Source organism: Cervus canadensis, chromosome 15 (assembly GCF_019320065.1).
Source record: "Cervus canadensis isolate Bull #8, Minnesota chromosome 15, ASM1932006v1, whole genome shotgun sequence".
In the NCBI taxonomy this organism is placed as follows: domain Eukaryota; kingdom Metazoa; phylum Chordata; class Mammalia; order Artiodactyla; family Cervidae; genus Cervus; species Cervus canadensis.
This window is the reverse complement of record NC_057400.1, coordinates 6,861,487-6,882,721: the sequence shown is the minus strand read 5'-3', so window position 1 is coordinate 6,882,721 and position 21,235 is coordinate 6,861,487. Positions and strand designations below refer to the sequence as shown.

The following is a 21,235-nucleotide window of genomic DNA, read 5'->3' as shown; positions in this document are numbered from 1 at the left end:
CTCTTACCTCTCGTCTCTAGTTCAAGAGCTGAGAGCCAGGATAGTCCTAAACCCTACCCAAGTCTTAGTCTTACCAGAAGGAATAATTATGAAAATTCACAAAACCCTTGAGTGTTTTGAAGTTCTGACTGTAGGCTAGGTTCCCTCCAACACGAGTGAAATCACTGAAAGCTATGGCTCCTGAATGTCCCCATTTGTTTCAAGATTAACACCAGCCAGGCATGGGTCCAAATTATACACTGCGAGGATATGGAAAAACCTGTCTGGTGATCGGTGGGTCACTTAACATCTGTGTGTCTTGTCTCCCACAGGATGCTGCAGATGAACTGGATGCCTTGCTGTTGTCTCTCACTGAGAATCTCCTTGACCACACAACCACACCTCAGGTAAAGATGCTTTAAAACAGGAAGATGGAAAGGTATTGCTGTTTGAAATTGTCCCTGCTAGATTCCAGTTTTTACCTTGTCTGTAGTTTAGTAAGACTTTTCATTTCATGAATTTATATTTCAGTAACCACATAGCATTGCTTTTCTATACTAAGTTCTGCCAACTTGAATCTTTGTGTCATTACATAACCACATGTTAACTGTGAGCCTATTTGTAACTAAAGTCACTCAGTTGTGTCTGACTCTTTGCAACCCCATGGACTGTAACCTACCAGGCTCCTCTATCCATGGAATTCTCCAGGCAAGAATACTGGAATGGGTATTCCCTTCTCCAGGGGATCTTCCCAACCCAGGGATTGAACCCAGGTCTCCCACACTGCAGGCGGATTCTTTACCATCTGAGCCACTAGGGAAGCCCAAGAATACTGAAGTGGGTAGCCCATCCCTCCTCCAGGGGATCCTGCCAACCCAGGAATCGAACCGGGGTCTCCTACATTACAGGAGGGTTCTTTACCAGCTGAGCTACCAGGGAAGCTCTTTTTGTAACATAATCCTATTAAACAGCATGAGAGGAACATGTGGGGATAAACCAGCTTCTTCTATTGTCTGAACTTCTAAAGAGTTCAGACAATAAAGAATTTTAATTTAAAAAGAAAACATTTACAGAAAGATGGAATCATAAGAATGGTTGACATTAAACACATTGATCTTTATTTGAGTTTGGGAGATACTGTGTTAAGTACTGTGTGTGCATGCCAAGTCATGGCCAACTGTGAGCATGATACAGATAAGAAACAGTCCCTTCCCTCCAGAGACATGGAGACTAGTTGGGATGGAAGGTACACAGAAGCCTCATTTAGTGCCTAATGACTCGTGTGCTGGGACTGCTGTGACATCACCTGAAGGCTTGGAAGTACAGGTGGTACTCGGGTGTGTGTGTGCATCACTGGAGAGCAAAAGAAAGCACAGACCACTGGTCTCCACCCCGGAGTTTCTGACATGGTGTTTGTGGGGTGCAGCCTGAGAAGCTGCATTTCTGACCGTTCCCGGGGGTTCAGATGTGGGCCAGGAGCCACCATCTGATATCAGTAAACACAAAGACTTTACCAGATGCACAAACAGAAAATACAAGGAGTGTTGGCGGTATTGGGCCACAATAATCCTTTAACCAGGACAAAGAGGTAACATCTAAGCCTAATGAAAGAGAGCCTGAAGCTGGAGAAGGAATCCTTGGGGCCCAGCTCAGAACACTTATTGGGTGTCTACGCTTTCTCACAGGTGGGTGGGTGATGAAAATGAATTTCATTAAAAGCATTTTCTATCACTAGTATATTTTTACTTCCCTGCAAATTTAGAATGTTTTCTTTGTTTTAAATAAAAATGTAGAATATGATGCATTTTAGGTTCTGCATATAAGCTATGCTACTATGCTTACTAATTTTTAGTTATTAGAACTGTAATACTCTTTTAATAAATTGAGCTTTTTAAGTGATTTTGATACGTGATGCGGCCAGTCCAGCATCATTATGCTGATATTTTGCTGTTTTTCATTGTTAGTTCTTTCAGATGGTTTTTAGAATAACTTTGTCAAGTTTCACTCCCTTGAGAGCCTTTGAAGTTTTTATTGTGATTGTATTAAATCCATAAATTACCTTGAGGAAAGAACTGATATATTTGTGATTATCTTCTTGGCTAAGAGTATAAAATGTTTTTCTCATCCAAGATTTCCTGTTTCTCCTAAAAGTTATGTAGTTATAGTCTCCCCAATATAAATTTTATGTTTTCCTATTTTTGTTATTTCCAGACCCTTGATGGTTTTTTTGCTAGTAAGATTTTTTACCCATTAAAGTATTTAGGACTTAACAGAGAATAGTCCGTAATGTCCTCTGCAAGTCTTCTCTGTTCTTTGTTAGGTTAAATGCTAAATGCTTTATAGTTTTGTTGATGTTGTGAATGGTATTTAAGTTTTTACTATTGAATTAGTAAGTTGATTTTGTGTTTAGGAAACTTGCTGAGTTCTTTTCAGTAGTCATTCTGCTGATTCTCTCAAATATTCTGTCATCAGTTTCTGGGGTGTGTTTAGTATCTCTGTCTGCAATTATTGGTTAATCCATTTCTTAACCTATCGTTGGATCTTTCCATTTTGTGTGTATTTTGAAGATAGATGCATGTTTGTTGATTGTAATTATACTTTTCCTGAGCTCCTTTTAACACTTAAAATTGTCCTTGTTTGCCCCTTTTTCCTCTCTTTATTTCCCTTTTGATTGATAAAAATTTGACAACGTAGCTTTAAGTTTGAATTGCCTTAAGTAGAATTTTCTATTAATTTATTTTCAGTCAAAAGTCTCTATGCTTTGATTGAGTTTAAATCCACTTATATTGACTGTAATTATTGTTATTATAGGACTTCTTTCTGCCAAACCATTTTTTGTTAACTTTTACTGTACTTCTTTTCTCTCTGTTTTATTTTCTATGGTTAATAATTCATTTCTTAATATTGATGGGAAAGTCATATTTTATATATTTTAAAAGTGTCTATTTTTTAATAATTTGGCTGTGCCTAATCTTAGTTGTAGCATGCAGGATCTAGTTTCCTGACCAGGGATAGAACCTGGGCCCCTTGCATTGGAAGCGTGGAGTCTTAGCCACTGAACCACCAGGGGAGTCCCTTTATTTTGTATTTTTATTCTTTTGGTAGTTACCTAAATTACTAAGACCTGAACTTATATTAATTTTTTCTTATCAGAATGTCACCAGTGCAAGGGCTAGTGTTAAGTTTCCATAAAACAGGGAGAGTTGGGAGTTCATTAGATGACTGTTCTACACATAAAAGTGAGATCTAGCAAATCAAACATTAAAAAGACTATAACAAAGGCCCTATGAGTCAGTAGCAGTGTGGGTGTTTTTATTCTGTTTGCTGCATGCATAATTAGAAAATGGACTGTATAGAGACAGATTTTTTTTCTGTGTACTTTGTTTTTTGCTGTTCCATTTGAATTAGTCAACAGTCCCCTGTTCAAGAAGGCTGTGATTATTTGTAATGAACTGAAATGAAATTTCAGAAAATAAACGGTAAATTGAATGCTAGGGATTGGGGAAATCCCTAGTAAATGACCTGAAAGTAGTAGTAGCATTCAGATTCCACCCCCCAACCCACGCGTTTCATAGCAGAAGAAAGCATTATGAGTATAATTATAAAAATTCAGTCTTCCCTAAAAGTAAATACACATACATATACATTTTTTTTCAGGTGTCTTCAACATCAGCGATCACACCCCGTTGGATTGTGCCAGTAAGTTAATGATATTTAGAATTTTTCTTTCTGTTCTCCTTACAGAATGAGGCCTGAAGGAGTACCAGGTTCTTATTTTCCCTTGAAAACCTGGGGTCATCATCAAAGCTCTTCTAATTAAACTTACTGGCTTCAAACTAGTGATACAACTTTTGTGTTTATAAATGTGTAAGGGTGCTAACAAAAATAAAAATAAAAATCTGATGTGAAGGATAGCAAAAGCAAATAAAAAACAAAAAAAGCAACTGTGATCATAAACATCCTCCCCATTACCATAATTGTTGGAGAAGATGGCTTGGAGCTGAAGTGCTGGTTGTCAGGGAGGTGTGATCACCTCCTCTCAGATGTGTTGTGTGTCTTTCTCAGCAGAGCACTGTCCTTCCTAATGGACTTGCAGGAAATGGGTTTTCCCTGACGGGGAAGGAACGGCTGGGTAGCAGAGAGCTCATCTCTCCCCCAGCGCCATTCTTGGTGGACGCCGTGACCAGGTGAGGAATTATTTCTCAGTTGCACTTCTTAGGCATCTGTTAGAAGGAAAGAAATAATAAAATTAATTGCATTTAAAGCAATAATGTCCATTCTTCTTTAACCGAACTTAATTGAAACTGAATAAATCTCTTCCTCTGTTAATTATTTAGGGTAGTGTTTTTTCTTTTTCTTGTCAGTAGCAATTTTCTACAAAATTAAGAAGTAGACCTTATTTTTTTTTAATTGGAAGTCTTTGTTAGATAAAGACGTTAATAGGTCTATCTTTAAAATTTTATATTTGTTTTAAAATTGATTTATATCTTTTCCTATCATGCTTTACTGTTACGTTGTCCATCAATACAGAGGAGGAGATGCAGATGAGGGTAGGGCAGGGGATTCCCAAGGTGAGGGCTCTGGTGTAGCTTTCACTGAAGCCTGCTTGTTGCACCTCATTTTATCTCATTGCTTGCCACAAACAGAAACTGAACTCAGAAGAGCTTTTGTTCAGCATGTTATTCTTCAACTTTTATTACGACCAAGACTGTGCCTGTTTTGCAAAAGATTTTGCCTTCATTTCTTACCTCTGACTTTTTCATGGGTGTGTTTGCTGTTTCTCACATCTTCCTGGTGTTGAGAATGCAGATCAGTTGTAGTAGAAGCTTTAGAGAATGAAAAAAAAAATTCCTAAGTATAAAGGAAAAGTTACTAGAGATGGTTAATTTGAGAGAAATTCATAGTTCATTTTAAAATTGTTGTCTTACCTCTGTAGTCTTTAATATAATTGTTTACTCAGCAAACAACTGATTGGATATTAGGTACCAGGCATTACTTCTCTCTGGCATTGAAGAGAGCTGTGAAGAGGATGGATGTGGGGCCTGTTTCCCTAAACATGTATGACTAGTAGTCCCCACTGTTAAAGTAGAGATTACCTGCAGAGAGCCAGGTAATAATTCTCTGTAATTGAGTTTACACAGTAAAATGTGAGTGCTTATAGACTTCCAAATGTTAAGTCACAGATGACATCAGGGCCTTGTCTCCATTCCTTCCCAAAGTAAATAATCATAAAGGAATTAGATTAAAAATAACAGATAGTACACCTGAAGCTAGTATAATATGTCAGGACCTTGATGAGGAAAACAGGACAGCAAATCAGTGAAACACTGGAGTCCATAAGCAGACCCACACAAATACAGTTCCCTGATTTATGCAGTGCTGAAGGGAAAGAGTGGTCTCCCAGGCAGTCAGCCTAACAAGTTAAATATCCTTATGGGAAAAAAGTCATCTTGACCCAGCCTCATATTGCACACCAAAATCTACTGTAACTGCACTGAAAATCTGAAATGTCCATAAATAAAGGTTTTAGCAAAAAATATAAGTATACATCCTTGTGGCCTTGAGATAAGCAAAGATTTTTTAAACAAGTCATAAAATGCTATGTTCATTCAGGAAAATATTGACAACTTGGATTGTATCAAAAAGCTTCTGTTTATCAACATACAATTTCAAGCACTCAAAAAAGAAGCCACAGAGTAGAGAAGAGAGCTGCCACTTCCCCTCTCTCTGACGCTCTCTCTCTCTCACAAAGGACTGATCCAGAATATATAAAGAGCTTTGTGAATCAACAAGAAAAATGCAGCTCAATAGAAAAATTGGCAAAAGAGTTGAAAAACAGTTCACAAGAAGGATATCCAGATGGCCAATAAACCATTAGATGATGCACACCTTGACAAGTCATTGAGAAATACAAATTCAAACCACTGTGATACCACTCCATACACCTAAAATGGCTCAAGTGAGAGAGACATGTAGTACCAAGTAGAGATGAAGTCATAGGGCAACAGAAGCTCTGTAAATTTAAATAACTGTGTTGCACGTAGATTTGGCAGTATCTATGAAAGCTGAAAATACTCTTACATGCATACTCAATAGAAATACAAATATACATCCATTAAAGGTATGTACAAAAATGCTTATAGCAACTGTATTCATCATAGTAATTGAAAACTTAAAAAAAAATCCATTAGCAGTCGACTAGATGAATACTAGACTAGAGCAGTGAAAACGAACGAACTAAGTGTGTTAGAGAAAGACTGATGAGTTGCTTACCTGAGTTAAGTGTTTATTGCTGTGTAACAGGTTACCACACAGCTAACAGCTTAAAACAGCACAGGTTTCTGCAACCTCATCCCTGTGGGTCAGGAGTCTGGATACAACCTAGCTGTGTCCTCTGCTGCAGAGACTCTCCCAGGTGCCAGTCGGGGAGTTGACCAGAGCTGGGCCGTCAGCTGAAGGGTCAGGTGGAGGAGGCTCTGCTGACAGGATTCAGTTCCTGAGGGGCTGCAGGCCGAGGGCCCCATGTTTAGCTGACTTGAAGCCAAAGGCTGCCCTCAGGACTTGCCATAGAGCCTTTATTTCCAGGAAGGCACTGGGACACTTGCCTGCCACCCAGAAGTGCCCATCTGTACTATAATCCCAGGGGTGGGAACCAGTTACTTTTGCTCCAGTCTGTTGGTTAAAGCAAATCACGGGCCTGCAATGCTCGGGGGGAAGTCATGTGAGAGTGCCGGGATGTTTGGGTCACTGGGGGTTGTCTTATAGTGTCTGTTACACAATAATGGTGAGCAAAGTAAAGCTCAGAAAGAGGCCCAGCCCTCGAGGAACCACGCAGTGACTCCTCTCGAGGTCTGGTTTCAGAGCCCTCGTGACGCTGTCCCCTGACCTGTGTGCTGATGGTACAGGTGTGGCTGGTGTGAGGGTTCCCCAACCTCCGAGCTCCTGCTGCTTTGTGCACGCCAGCATGTGAGCGTTGTAATCAGTAACGTGTTTAAAAGGGTGGTCCTGGCGTTGCATCTCTGAGGATTCAGATTTCGTGGGCGTGTGCACTGTGCAAATCTTATTTTAAAGGCTTAAAACAGGAGAGGAGACAGCGGCAGTTGAAAGAATGAATAAGTTTGGGGAGCAGCAAAATGACAGATGAGTGGTAAATAGCTTGACAGGAGAAAACTGAGATCTAAGCCTGAAATGGGGCAGGAATGGAAACTGGAAAAGTAAGAACCACGTTCTCACTGGAGCTCTGAGGAAAGTCTCAGGAGGTAGAGGGACCAAATATCATGAAGATGATCCAGGTGGAGCTGAGAACCGGAGACTTGGTTGAAAGCATCTAGACCCATTTAGAACTCGACCTCCCCACGAGATATTCCCAGAAATTATTAACCAAGTTAAAAATAAGATCCAAAGAATGCATGGAAGATAAGATTCAGGAAATCTCCAAAAAAGTAGAATAAAAAGCTGGAAATTGAGACAGAAGAGAAAGTTCGAGGATTGGTCTAGGAAGTCCAATATGTGAATCATTGGAGAGCCAGAAGAAAGAACAGAATAAATAAAAGTGACCAAAATATTTTAAAAAGGAATCAAGATTTTTCCAGAACATAAGTCCTTGAGTTTTACATTAAAGGAGCTCAGTGAGTACCCAGTAACACAATGAAAATAGATGACACCATGGAACATCATGAGATTTCAGAATATCAAATTTAAGAGAGGATGTAGGTCTTCAGAGAGAGGGGGAGAAGAGCACTTAGAAAGGACTGGGAATCAGATGACAGCAGACTTCACTGAAGCTCGGAGATGATAAATAGAGCAGTGCCTGCAGAATCTGGAGAAGAATTGTTTCCATCTCGTATTTATACCCAAACTACCAATGCAGCGTGAGATTAAAACGACATTTTCAGGCGTTCCCTGGTGGTTCAGTGGTTAGGGCTCAGTGCTTTCACTGCCAGGGCCTGAATTCAGTCCCTGGTCAGGGAACTAAGCTCTCCCACATGCCACATGACATAGCCAAAAAAAAAAAAGAAATTTTAAAACATAGAATTCCTCTAAAATATATGTTTCTAAGGTGACTTTTGTCAGGAAACTACTTAACTGGAGGATGTGTTCCATCAAAATAGGGTGATTATAATTGGCTATACCCCAATACAAAATAAAAAGTTTAAAATGTGAAAATAAATAGAAGGTTTAAAAAAAAAAAAACAACCAGATGACTATCCCAGAAAGAAACCATGGGACCCAGGAAACAGATGCAGGAATTTACCAGGAGGAAAGTGAAGCAGGCCTAGAAGGGACCCTGTGCGGATTTGAAGAGGATGTAGCATTCCAGGAAGGATATTGCCAAGGGAAATGACAAAACACAGGATCACCCACCCCTAAATTAAACTGCAGGAGAACAGAGCCATGGTGCGTTTGCCAGGTTAGGGACACACTGTTAGACACGCAGTGTTAGACACTGGGCACGCAGCCACAGTGAAAACCAAGGCGCTCCCTCAGTCCAGGGACAGCAGACTCTGTGAGGGAGGAACTGTAGCACACTCAGACTGAGCCGTGAAAGTGTTTATGTGATTATAGCAAGCACTGAATGTTAACATGATCACAGTTGTTCCAAAACTGTGTTGAAAAGATAGGAAGGGAGGACCGTGACGGGGTGTCCTTGTGGAACCACACGCCTTAGGGCAGTCAGGACGCTGCAGGGAGCCTCCCCAGAGGGCAGCTTAGAGCTGCAGGCCCTGGGCTGGCCTGAGTCTCTGGTTCAGGGAGCCTGAAGTGGGGCCTGAGAACCTGCATTTATGACAAGTTCCAGAGACCACACTTTGAGAAGTCGAGACCCAAAGCATGAAGGGAAACACCAGGAGAAACCAGTGGCAGTGTTGTCTCTGCCAGGTAGGAATGAAGAAGCGGGTTCCAGCGACTGCTGACTGCTTTTTCATTTATGTGTCTTGCTAGTGCTTCTGACGTTAATCTCTGTCCTTGGTACTTTGATGTTGTTTTCAGTTTTGTGAAACTGAAGTAGGTGCTGTTACACCTCTGCACCTCCATCCATGCTCTTCACCTCAGGCAGAGCCCACGCACTTTTTAAAAAATATTTATTTATTGGCTGTACGACATAGCAGGAGGGATCTTCGTTCCCCAGCCAGGAGTCAAGCCCACACCCCCTGCGTTGGAAGTGCAGAGTTTTAATCACTGGACCCCCAGGGAAGTCCCAAAGACCAAGTACTTTTACTCTTCCTTTAGCTGCAACAAGCAGAGGAGGTGGTCCCGGAGCTCAGACCCGGCCGCGGGCGCCGGGCCGTGAGCACAGGAACCCCTACGCTGCTGCTTCCTGGGCGTGTGGCCATCCTGCTCACCGCGTTGTCCATGTCCGTGTTCTAGTAACAGCCCTGACTAAGCAAGAAACTGGGTATCTGTTCAGTGCGTTTTATTCAAGGAAGTCGGGGAAAATCAATGTCCATTTCAAGATGAAAAAAGCATTGGTTATCTAGAAAGTGACCTTGTGTGAAATTGCTGAATTACGTTTACAAGGCAGCCCCCCCCTTGCTCTCCACGTGCTCTGTGGGGCGCTGGTGGGGAGATGCATGTTGCTCTCTTGTGGGAGGGTTGTCTCTTCATTTTCCAGAAACTGAATAACACATTCTTTCCTCCTGTCAGCTCTGCTCCAGCCTCAGCTGGAGAAGCTACCTTGAAGCAGAAGTGTTTGCTGACGACTGAGCTCTGAGGGATGGTGGCTCTCCTGTAGCCCGGGGCCGGGCCCCAGCGTCCATCCCAGAGCCCACTGCCGCCGGGGCCAGTTCCGCACCAGCGGGTAAAAGGCTCACCTGGTTTAGACTTCAGTTCCGTGAAAAAGCAGCTACATTTCCGTCCAGCTGGAAGGGCTAATTACACTACATTTTTGCCCAAGTGACGCAATACAGTCTTCCACCCTCCCCGATTCTGCTGCAGTTGTGAATCCCTAGCGGTGGGGATGCCGCGCCCTGTGGTTTCCTCCGCGCTCTTGGCTCCGCCTAGTGGCTGTGAGTGTTCACGACGCCCCTTTGGGTGGGCTGTCCCTGGCGGTCGTCATCAGCCTGGCAGAGGTTCCTTCTCTTGCTGGTGTCAGGGTGAGTGTCCCTGAATGCCTGCTGGAGAAACTGTACCTTTCTGTCATTGTCTGGAGATCGGTGATTTAGATAGATTAATGATTACTAAAGAGAAGTTTTTAGAATTCAGAGGATTTTCAGATGCTTCCCATACTTTTGACTTTTTGCTGGACTGGCTGTCTTGACACTGCAAGTTTACATCAAGGCAAGATAGACCGTGAGAAGAACTACACGAAAGTCAGTAGCCTGGCGTGCGTTTTCAGCCCAGCCTCCCCTCAGGAAGCTTGTCTCCATGGCCCTCATACACCTGTCACTCTTTGGCCTGGAAGGGGTGGGGAGGGTTGCAGAGAGCCTGAGGCATTTCCTCCAGGCACCCACACTTCTTCCTGGGCCACAGGGGGCTGAAGGCCATGTGACTCGGGGACGGAAGGAGCGCGTGGTAGTTTCTGGGTGCCTCTTTGGATGAAGGCTCCATTTCTTTTTAATGTAAGCTGAGTAAACTTAGATTTTGTAAACTAAAGGAAAAAAATACCAGGATAGAAATAGGGGATTGGGTTAGGGGGATCCACATCTAAAACTAAATGCAGGTATTGAGAGAATGTTAGGATTTTATGTTACTTTAAAGGGGTTCTTTCGAATTTCCTCATTACTTTCCATCTGTACAGAAAGTTCTGGATGTTAAGGTGGTATATTCTCATTATAGAAAATAGAGAAAAGAATTTCAACACCCAGAAAAATACTCTTTTAGCTTTAAAACTTTGGAATGTGTAAAGTAAACCTCCGTTGCCGTGGGGAATGAGGGTGATCTGGAAACCGTGTTGGGAAGTTGTCGTTAATCCCTGTTATCAAGGGCTGATGTTAAAGTATACCTCCTGGAATTTGGTTTTGGTTTCCTGCCCTGCAGAAACCAGAACTTAATTGAGTGTTAATGTATGCTGTTCTCCATAAAAAAACACGCGGTTTTAAGATCTTTAAAACTCCATGGTCTAGACTGTCGTGGGTTCCCTGTAACATAGTCAGCTCAGGCAGTCACACGCTTGTGTCTGACTGGAGAGGGTTTTCTTCCTGTGCTGTTCCCGGGACCTGTAGAGGTTGGAAACCACTTTGCACCAAACAGTTTTGCTGAAGGAAGGGGGGTTGGCTCTTCTTGCCGGCTACCTCCTGTAGCCCTTAGGCTGAGACTGCGGACTTGACCCAGGACGAGCCGGACCGGATGTTGTGTTTTCAGCACACTGATGACGCTGCAGGCAGAGCATTAAGGCCGTATTTCTGGTCACAGAGACGTTTTCTAGATCTTGGAGCTAGGTTGTTGAAAATATCCCCTTACCTTTGTGTCTTCTGGTACCTGTATCCTTGCCAGTCAGAACACTGAGGAGACTTTCTTAAAATGCATTTGAATCTCAAGCTAAAAGGAAGTTTTGTTTCAGGTCCTGAGAAAGAGTGGTAAATATGGAAATTGATATTTTAATGAATTAGCCCTGACAGAAAAGATGCCTGTCAGATATACATCTCGTTCCCCATCTGCCGTCCCCAGGCAACTGTAAGGCTCCCCCTGCTCTGCCCACCTGGGGCCGGGGGGAAGGGGGAGCAGCAGGCGTGAGTCAGGATGCTGGCAGAGAGCCGAGTGTGGGGACTCTGGATGGACCGGTGGGCAGGTGGTCACGTTGCGGGGGCAGTGGGGGTCCTGCTGAGGTGGCCCTCAGGCACAGTTCCTGGTGATGGAAGATCTCAGCGCCCTCCTGTGCGTTGGGACCAGCTCGTCTGCTGAGTGCAGCTCTGAGGTGACGTGCCACTGCGGTCGGGTGGGAAGCTTCGCCGTGTCTAGAGTCTCCTCTGCATTCATGCTGTGCAGCTGGAGAGAGTCCTGGCCGCGTCTGATCCCATCAGGAGTGAGGAGCACGTGTCTGGAAAGAGCAGGAATGACAGTGTGTGGGAGCACTGTGAGCACCCCTGCGTTGGAGGGTGCTTGGAGAGAGTTTATAGCTGAGCTGATAGACCTGTTTGGCGGAAGTGACCGAAGCCTGCTTGAGCCAGAGGCTCAGTTCTATGTCACTTTCTTTCCTGTTTTCACTCCGGTGACTCCTTAGGAGCTACGATGATGGTGCTTGTGGCTGTGGGCAGGTTTAGGGGCTCAGAGTGGGTGAGTGGGAGGGAGCGGCTTTTGTTCTCTTGCCATTGCCTGGTTGGTCTGTGAGGATCTGCAGTTTCTGGTGATTTGCAGAGTTCAGGTAGTGCTGAGGCCCTCGTCTCCTGCCACCTGAGGGTGGAGGTTGTCAGTGTTTAGGGCCCAGGTGCAGATCGGCTCACGTCCTGGCTGAGAAGGTGGGGGAGTGGAGAGCTGGCCTGGGTGTGCAGGTGGGATTTAAAGTCAGGTTGGTAGGTTTCAGTTTTCTCCCGTAGACTCTTCTTGAGAACTTGTGAAGTAGCACATGAAATCCTGTTTCTCAGGACCTTACAAAGGTCATAGCATCTGTGTGCACACGAAGGGCTCATTGTTCTTAGGTTCCTGCCCTTGTGGAAACCCTGCTGAACAAAGGAATGATCAGATTCCTTTGATCCTGATAAATTTAGAAATACCCTTAGGTGCTTTCCTAAAATGTTGATGTTGTTTTGAGAAATTTTTTATTAAACATGTCATATAGCCTCCTAAGTTTTTGTCTTTACCTATATCTACTTGTGCGGTCACAGAAGTTCTCTGGACACTGGAAACCCCTGCTTCCTGACTGCTTGTTCCTCATGCGTCTCATTTCTGGCCAACACTGCCTCTGTCTCCTCTTGGACAAGCACCTGCAGACTTAGACAAGTCACTGCAGAAACCCCCTCAGATTGGATTATTTGGCAGTCATTTGCACAGAGGGAAGTTCTCTTATGTTTCTGTAAGTCAGGCTCTTGAGAAGCCAAATTCTCAGCTTCTCATTGAGGGCTGGGACAGCAGGCAGGAAAGTGAGGAGCGGAGGTGGTGAAGACTTGGCTGCCCCCTGCCGCCCAAGTGTGGGCAGTGTAGATGGAGGTGAGTGCCCCGGCTTGGCTGCAGGCAGGGACATCTTCCTGGCAGTTTCCCGCAGATGGCTCCCGGGAGCCAGCGGGTGTTCAGACGGGCTCTGCAGGTTCTCTGTCCCTGGAGGCCCTGGCATTTCTCCATTGGCATTCTCACTCCCGTGTGGACAAGACAGTCCTGGGCTCCCATCCCCGAGAGGCCGGGAGGGCTCCCAGTTCTGATCCATCGTGCCCTCAGCGTTTTGGTTGCTTAGGAACCTGGAGTCTTCTAATGCATAATACACATTCCACATTATTTGTTCTTATTCCTCTCACAAATGTAAACCTATGGTTCCTGAATGTTCAGAAGAACGTTGGGAGCTTTTCCTGTCTGTTAGCCTGCAAGGTGAGGAAGTTTGTTTGGTTCATTGAAATTTGCCCTGAACTCTGCTGAATTCACATACTGGCAGAGCTGTGATTGTCTCCAGCTCTGAGAGGTGGGATCCGCGAGCCACTTTATCACATTGATGGAGACCATGATTCAGTCCCTTTGGTTTTTATTCATCAGAGAAGCATTTGGGTGCAGACCTCTGCTCTTTAATCTTCCTGTCTGGATATGATAGATGGTTACGAGGACCTCACTATTTTGTGTTTACTTTTTATATGTATAAAGCTTTGAAGTAGCTTTTAAAGTGTAATTTATTTTTTTATCAAGTGCACTATTCCTGCAATGTGTCCCAGTTTTATATGACTTGTACTAGGAGCACCGCACTCACCTGTGAGTTGTTTGTTCAATGAGATGACCGCTGTAGACGTGACCACCAATAAAGTTTTCCTGAAGCACTTAGTTTTGTGAGCCGTTGCAGTTTCTTGGACGTGTGACGCATGCCTCCTGAGCCCGTCTCTTCTCGGCAGAGCTGTTGGCAAGAGTCAGCAGGAGCAGGAACACCACAGTGTGCGGTGTTCGTCTTGATGTGAGTGGTGTAAATCTGGATGTCGATTCTGAGAGTTAAGAAGCCCCATTGGCCACCCCCAGCACATCCTGGGAAGAGCAGCGTGGTGCAGGAAGAACCGCTCACTACCCATCGGGCCTGGTGGAGCCGTCCCAGTGCCACGCCCCTGCACCCTGCAGTCCCTCCCCCGCCCTGCGGGCCGCACCAGGCCCAGGGAGGACCCCTGAGAACCGGCTCAAACCCGGCCAGCTGGGTTGTCCTGCGTGCCCCAGGCTGCAGGCCTTCCCACAAACCAAAGGCAGAAAGAAGTGGGCAGCTGGGGGAGACTGGACCTCCCAGGACTCTCTGTCCAGGAGGGCACATCCGCCCCCAGGTTCCAGAGTTGGGGGGTGAAGCCAGGTCCCCAGAGACCTGGATGGTCTGCTGTCTCAGCAGCCCTGGTTTACCTGCCAGGGTCCCAGGTCCCCCCTCTCCCCCCAGCCCGAGAGTGAAGCCCATTCTGCCTAACCCAGAAGGCAGACAGGCCGGGCTTTGCTTTTCCGAGCCCAACACGCTTAGGTGGACGGACAGCACCCAGTGACTGACCATTTCCGAGGTGTCAGGCTATCTGTGCAAGGGTGTCACGTCCCCGCCAGTAACACCAAACCTCCCGCCACCCAGTGACACAGGGAAGCCCTTTCAGATCAACCAGTGGTGACCAGCAGACACCATTGCTGCAGAACACACAGCAAACAGCGGGGTCCAGGCATCAGACCCCGAGCCCTACGTCTGGGACATCCAGTGTCCTGGGAGCAGGAAGCCTTTAAGAGCTGAGTGGGGAAGCTGGGTTGGGGACCACTGTGCAGAAACCACGGGGCCGCCGGGTTGTTCTGGCATTGTCCTGCTCATCACCACGTTACGGCAGCAGGGGCTCGGAGGGCTTTTGCCGTCTCCACCTTGGACCCAGGGGTGCCGAGTGGGATGCCAAGCGGTCCCTTATCCTGGCCCGCTGAGGGTGGGGACCAGGGAAGGTTCATGAGATACATTTTTCTCTCCTATTTGGCCACAGACCCAGAGGAGACTTGCAGGCCAGCTGCTGTCCCAGGCTTGGGTTGCAGTTGAGGGCGCAGAGGGGGCCTGGGAGGCCCTGGAGGCAGGCAGTGTCTAAGCCGAGGTGGCCAAGGGGCAGGGAGAGGCCTGTCTGGTGGTGACACAGAGAGAAACTGCTCTGTGGTCACCCTTCTAGGAGATAACCCAGCCTGTGGGTCAGCAGCATCCACGGGCAGTCAGGCCGGAGGCCCAGATGGACCAGCATTGGAAAGAAGCTGCAGGAGGCCCCCAGCCCATGTCCCAGCATGTATGATGGAGCTGTTGATGCCATATGCCCCAGGAGACACAGACGGGGTGTGGATTTGGACAGACTGAGCTCTCTGCAAGGACTGGATGTGCCCACAGATGTTCTTGCACCAGAAAGAGTTTCACAACAGCTCAGGCTGGGTGTGGCCAGCAAAGGCTCACTGGCCGTGAACAGGAGGGCTGCATGGACTCCTGCTTTCAGAACCGCAGGGGACCCAGAACTCGCCCCATCCATCCTGAAGGAGCCGTCCTCACACCCCTTCCACAGGCACACCAGAGCGTCCATGCCCTCACCTGCCACAGGATGCCTGGCCTGCTCAGCAGCCCCACCAGCCGCCCTCCTTCATCTGCTTTCAGTCGAAGCCCTGCCTCCCTGATGGTAGAAGTTTCTAGAGATTTGGTCATCCCACTGTTCCTGATACGGGGAGGAAGATGCCCTTACAATTGGAGATTTCCCTTAGAAATGTCCACATTCCTCATCAGAAGGTGACTTCTACTTGGTTCCGAGTTTCCCAAATGTCTGCTGTTTCTTATAAAATAACCAAATAATTCATATGCCCCAAAGACACATTTGGGGTGGAAAATCCTGCTCTCCTACACCTTTTGCTATTGTGAATAACGCTGCTGTGAACACGCATGTATGAGTGTCTGTTCAAGTCCTTGCTTTCAAATCTCAGGGCCATAAACCCAGAAGCAAAATTGCAGAACCATAATGTCATTCTTCTTGAGGAACCGCTGAACTCATTTCCACAGCAGCTGCGTCATTTTACGTTCCCATCAGCAACGCGTAAGCGTTCCAGTTTCCCCGCATCCTTACCAATGCTGTTCTCAGCTTTAGTTTGTTAGTTTTTTATTATAGCTGTCCTAATGGGTATAATGGAGGAGGGCATGGCAACCCACTCCAGTGTTCTTATCTGGAGAATCCCTTGGACACAGGAGCCTGGTGGGCTACAGTCCACAGGGTTGCAAAGAGTCAGACACAAAAGTGATATCTGATTATAATTCTCATTTTTATTTCCCTGTTTTATTAGTGGTGCTGAGTATCTTTTCACAGGTTTGTTGAACATTTGTGTGTATTCTTTGGAGAAATCTCTATTCAGATTCTTTGTCCATTATTAAATTGAATTGTTTTTGTTGAATTTTAGGACTTCCTTATATATCCTGGATTTTAATCTCTTACCAGATACATGACTACAAATATTTTCTGTCATTCTGTGAAATGCGTTTTTGCTGTGTTGAGAATGTCTTACTATGTACAGATTTTTTAATTTTGGTGGTCTGCTTTATCTTATCTTTTTCTTGTCTTGCCTGTGCTTTTTGAGTGTCATATCCCGAGAAATCACTGTCAAATCCAGTGTCACGAAGATTTCCCCCTGTATTTTCTCCTAAGAGTTTCATAGTTTTTAGCTCTTTTATGTCTTGATTCATTTTAATTGTTATGTGTTGTATACGGTAACGATCCAACTTCATTCTTTTGCTGCGAATATCCAGAGAAAATTTTACTTCTTCCCTTTGATTTTGGATGTCATTTTTTTTTTTTCTTGGCTAGTTTCTTTGGCTAGAACTTCCAGTATTCAGTGGAAGTGGCCCCCCAGGAAGGGCATCTTTGTTTTTTCCTGATCTGATTAGGTTTAGATGAAGTCATGAGCGTGGAGCCCCGTGATGTGACAGATGCAGTTAGAGAGAGGGGAAGAGACACAGGCACCTCTCTCTGCCCTTGCCTAGCATTCGGCTGGGCTGGAACACTGCTCCCAGCCTCCAGAACTGCAGGAAGAAGTGCTTGCTGCTTCAGCTGCCCAGGTTATGATCGTTTGTTAGAGCAGCCTTAGGTGGCGAGCCAAAAGCCTCCAGTTTTTCACTGAGCATCACGCCAGCGGCGGGCTTTACGTACATGGCCTTTACCACATTGAAGCAGTTCCCTCCCCTCCTACTTTGCTGGATGTTTTTATCATGAAAGGGTGTATTGAGTTTTGTCAGATGCTTTTTCTGCATCTATTGAGATGACCACATGTTTTTACTTTCTTTCATTTTGTTAATGTGGTGTCTTACATTCACTGGTTTTCACATGTTGAATGTTGCATCTACACCTAAATCCCACTTGGTCATGATGTATAATCCTTTCAACATGCTGCTGAATTCAGTTTGCTGGTATTTTTATACCGATATCCATAAAAGATATTTGTAATTTCCTTTACTTGTGGTGTCTTTGTCTGGCTTTAGGGCCCTGAGTTCTTAACTTCGACTTCCAAATCCCAGATCCTTCATTCTTGTGCTAATCCCTGAAACTCACGTCATGGAGATGCCAGCCTCTGAGCCAGCACTCACTCACTGCAATTTTGGGGGGCCCAGCCCATGGGGGCTCACGAGACAGGAAGATACTGAGAAAATAATTCAGTCTAGAGGTTTTGAAAGTTGAGTTTGGGGAACCTGGGGTTGGGGAAGTCAAAGCTATTTGTCTAATAATGTTGAAATACATTTTCTCTTTGCCATGTTGATATTTGCACTGATGGTGGAAAAACCAGGCACCTTGGGGAGATCAAGGTTAATGACACCAAAGAGTATGAGAATTCCACTGCTGCTTGGTGGGGATTGGGGGGAGCCTGAAGTGAGGGTGTGGGAACTGACGTGGCTCTGAAAGACCATGGAATTTAAGTCCAAAGGAGTCAAGATAGCAGCTAGAAGAAGTGTGTATCGTTTTCGTCCTGTTCTCATGTTGCTTAAATGGCAAACAGATTTCCTTGGCTTAACAAGCATCCTCACTCATCATTATTTCTTAGGGGATGTGGGCTTGGTGTGACAAGCACCATCCACCCCGCCGCGGGGAATGAGTCTTTCCCTGGCTTGTGCATGTGTGTGCACGCCCGCCTGTGTGTGAGTACGTGTGTGGGGAGGGTAGGTGGGGCCTGACCCCTTGGCAGCCTGGTGCCTTGTGAAGAGAGCAGACGTGATCGTCGTGGCGGAGGACAGTCTGTAAAGCAGCTGAGGGTCCTGGAGGGCCAGAGGAAAAATCAGCCTGGGCTGGGGAGGTACCACTTGGCTTTATTGTAGCAGCAAAGTTACTGCCAAATGGTGGAAGCCACTCAGTTGTCCATGGGTGGATGGATAAACAAAATGTGGTCTGTCTCTACAACAGAAGAGCATTTACCCATAGAAAGGAATGAATTGTGTGCTGCAACATGGATAAACCTTGGAAACATCATGCTAAGTGAAAGAAGCCAGGCACAACTAGTCATATGCGATACGATTCCACCAATACGAAAGGTACAGTGCAGGTAAATCCACACAGATAGAAAGCAGGCCGGTGGTTGCCAGGAGTGGGACGTTGAGGGTAATGTGCTTAATAGGCGTAGTGTCTCCTTTTGATACCAAAAGCTTGGCCTCTATGCCAAACTGCATCTCAAAGACAGAGTTTGGAGTGAAGTAGAAAAAATATATCTTTATTGTTTTGCCAGGGAGAGGGAGTCACGGCAGGCTCATGCCCTCAGAACTCTGTGTCCCAACCTGAGGGGATTTGGTGAGGAGTTTTATAGCAGTAGTTCAAGGGCAGGGCTGCTGATAAGGATCAGGGTGTGCACAGGGCCTGTGCTCCTTTGATCTGGCCTCATGTGGTCTCCTGATGAGCTGCTGTGATTCTTGAGGTTATCAAACTGTGACTTCCCTCTGGAATGAAGAATGCTTCATTAGGTAGTTAGCATCTTCCATCTGTTGGGGGTTTTAGTTCTGCAGAAGAGCTGAGATACTCCATGTATCTCTTGAGGTGAAAGCAGGATCCTGTCCCAGGTCTGCCCTGTAGTCTCTTGGCCACGCCTCCCTTATCTCTGCATCCCCTCCCTTCCCTGATTAGCAACTGTTTGGACCTGCCCTTTGGAACTCAGGTAGTCCCTCAGTGGAGGCTGGAACCTGTTCCCTAAAAGCAACAAGCAGGCGTACGCAGAAAGGCCTCCATACCCGGGAGCCACACAGGGTCCTACTTGCTTTCACTTTGGACTCTGAAAATGCCGGCGCTAGATAGAGGTGACGGCTGCACTGCCTCGCGCCTGGACTAAATCCTGATGGACTGTACACTTTAAAATGGTTTAGTTTATACTATGTGAGTTTCGTAAAACAAGGGACACCACCAGGAATAAAGACAGATAATACATAATGATAAAAGAGGAAAGCTTCACCAAGGAAACCTAAGAATCTTAAATGACCGTGCACCAAACAGCAGAGCCTCAGAGTGCATGAAGCAGAACTAATAGAAGCGCAAAGAGAAACATATGAATACTCAGTTATATCCAGAGATTTTAGTACTTCTTTAATGTCAGTGCCTTAGAATTCACTTTTTAAAATTTTGAGTGTCTGACATGAAGTTTCTCACTGCCAAGGCATCCATTTCAAAGACACATTGCCAGCTACACAGATAAAGAACCAGGCCACCCCACCCATGGAGTTACCCTTCAGAAAGCCCTGGGTGACTCAGATAAACCGGCCTTTGGGTGACACTGCTTTTCCCTTTTCATGCTTTTATTCCTGCTCTTATGTTCTAAGTTCATCAGTAGGAGTAAATGCATAAAACCCTAGCCCCTGCCCCCAACTTCAAATCTAAATGAGTTTTTAAAAGATTCAAACCATGCAAAGTATATTGTCTGACTGTAATGGGATTAAGAGGCTTCCAGGGTGGGTCAACGGTAAAGAATCCACCTGCCGATGTAGGAGATCTGGGCTTGATCCCTGGGTCAGGAAGATCCCCTGGAGAAGGAATGGTAACCCACTCCAGTATTCTTGCCTGGAAAAACCATGGACAGAGGAGCCTGGCGGGCTACAGTCCGTGGGCTTGCAGAGCACACACACATAATGTAACTAAGCAGCTGAGCACACACACATAATGGGATCAAACTAGAAACCGATGGCAGAAAGGTATCTAGAACATCCTCAGGTATTTAGGAACCAAAGAGCCCACTTCTAAATGACTTAGTGGTGAAAAGAAGAAATCAAAAGGGAAATTAAGTGTTTTTAATTGAATGAAAAACAAAACCTCAAAGCCTGCTGGCTACAGCTAAATTAGTAAAAAAATTTATACCACTTAATGCTTATATCAGAAAAGTTCTCAAATCAATGACCCCAGATTACACCTTTAAAAGAATCAGAGAAAGTAATTGAGTCCAAAGTAAGCAGAAGAAAGAGCATAATAAAAAGCAGTAATCAATGAAAATGAGAACCAAAAAATATAACAAGAGGAAATAAAAGTAACCGAAAAGTGCTTCATTGAGAAGACCAATAAAATTAATAAATCTCTAATGAGTAAAACCAAGGGGAAAAGGGAGAAGTCAAGAATTACACGTGGAGAGGTTGAAACAGAGCAGGACCCTGTGGGGCTCCTGGTACAAACCCTTTCTGTGTCCCTGCTTTCTTGTTTATGCTTAGTCGCTTAGTTGTGTCTGACTCTTTGCAACCCCGTGGACTATAGCCCACCAGGCTTCTCTGTCCATGGGGATTCTCCAGGCAAAAATACTGGAGTGGGTTGCCATGCCATCCTCTAGGGGAATCTTCCCAACCCAGGGATCGAACCCAGGTCTCCCATAACTGAAGGTGGATTCTTTTCCATCTGAGCCACCAGGGAAGTCCTTCTTGTTTATAGGGAGTAGGTTTTAGCCTCCATGACCTTCCCTGAGTTCCAAAGCGAAGTCACTCAGTCTTTGCGACTGCATGGACTGTAGCCTGCCAGGCTCTTCTGTCCATGGGATTTTCCAAGCAAGAATACTGGAGTGGGTTGCCATTTCCTTCTCCAGGGGATCTTCCCAGCACAGGGATCAAACCTGAATCTCCTGCATTGCAGGCAGACTCTTTACCCTCTGAGCCACCAGCAAAGGTTGAGTTCCAAAGGGCAGGTTCAAACAGTTGCTAATTGAGGAAGATGAGACAAGGAAAGGGAGGAGCAGC

General features: G+C 45.4%; 1 protein-coding gene across 5 annotated transcripts in view; it reads left to right on the top strand.

The window, feature by feature from the left end:
* Window positions 1-13,872, top strand: part of EPB41L5 (erythrocyte membrane protein band 4.1 like 5) — a 154,824-nt gene extending 140,952 nt beyond the window's left edge. For 4 of the 5 annotated variants that reach the window (XM_043488073.1, XM_043488071.1, XM_043488072.1 and 1 more), the window contains 4 exons: window positions 312-386; window positions 3,637-3,678; window positions 4,045-4,166; window positions 9,622-13,872. In XM_043488073.1, the coding sequence (XP_043344008.1) occupies window positions 312-386; window positions 3,637-3,678; window positions 4,045-4,166; window positions 9,622-9,688 (306 nt within the window). In that variant the 3' untranslated portion in view covers window positions 9,689-13,872. The remainder of the gene's footprint in view (window positions 1-311; window positions 387-3,636; window positions 3,679-4,044; window positions 4,167-9,621) is intronic. The other variant, XM_043488070.1, reaches the window with a different exon arrangement.
* Window positions 13,873-21,235: the final 7,363 nt, after the last annotated feature.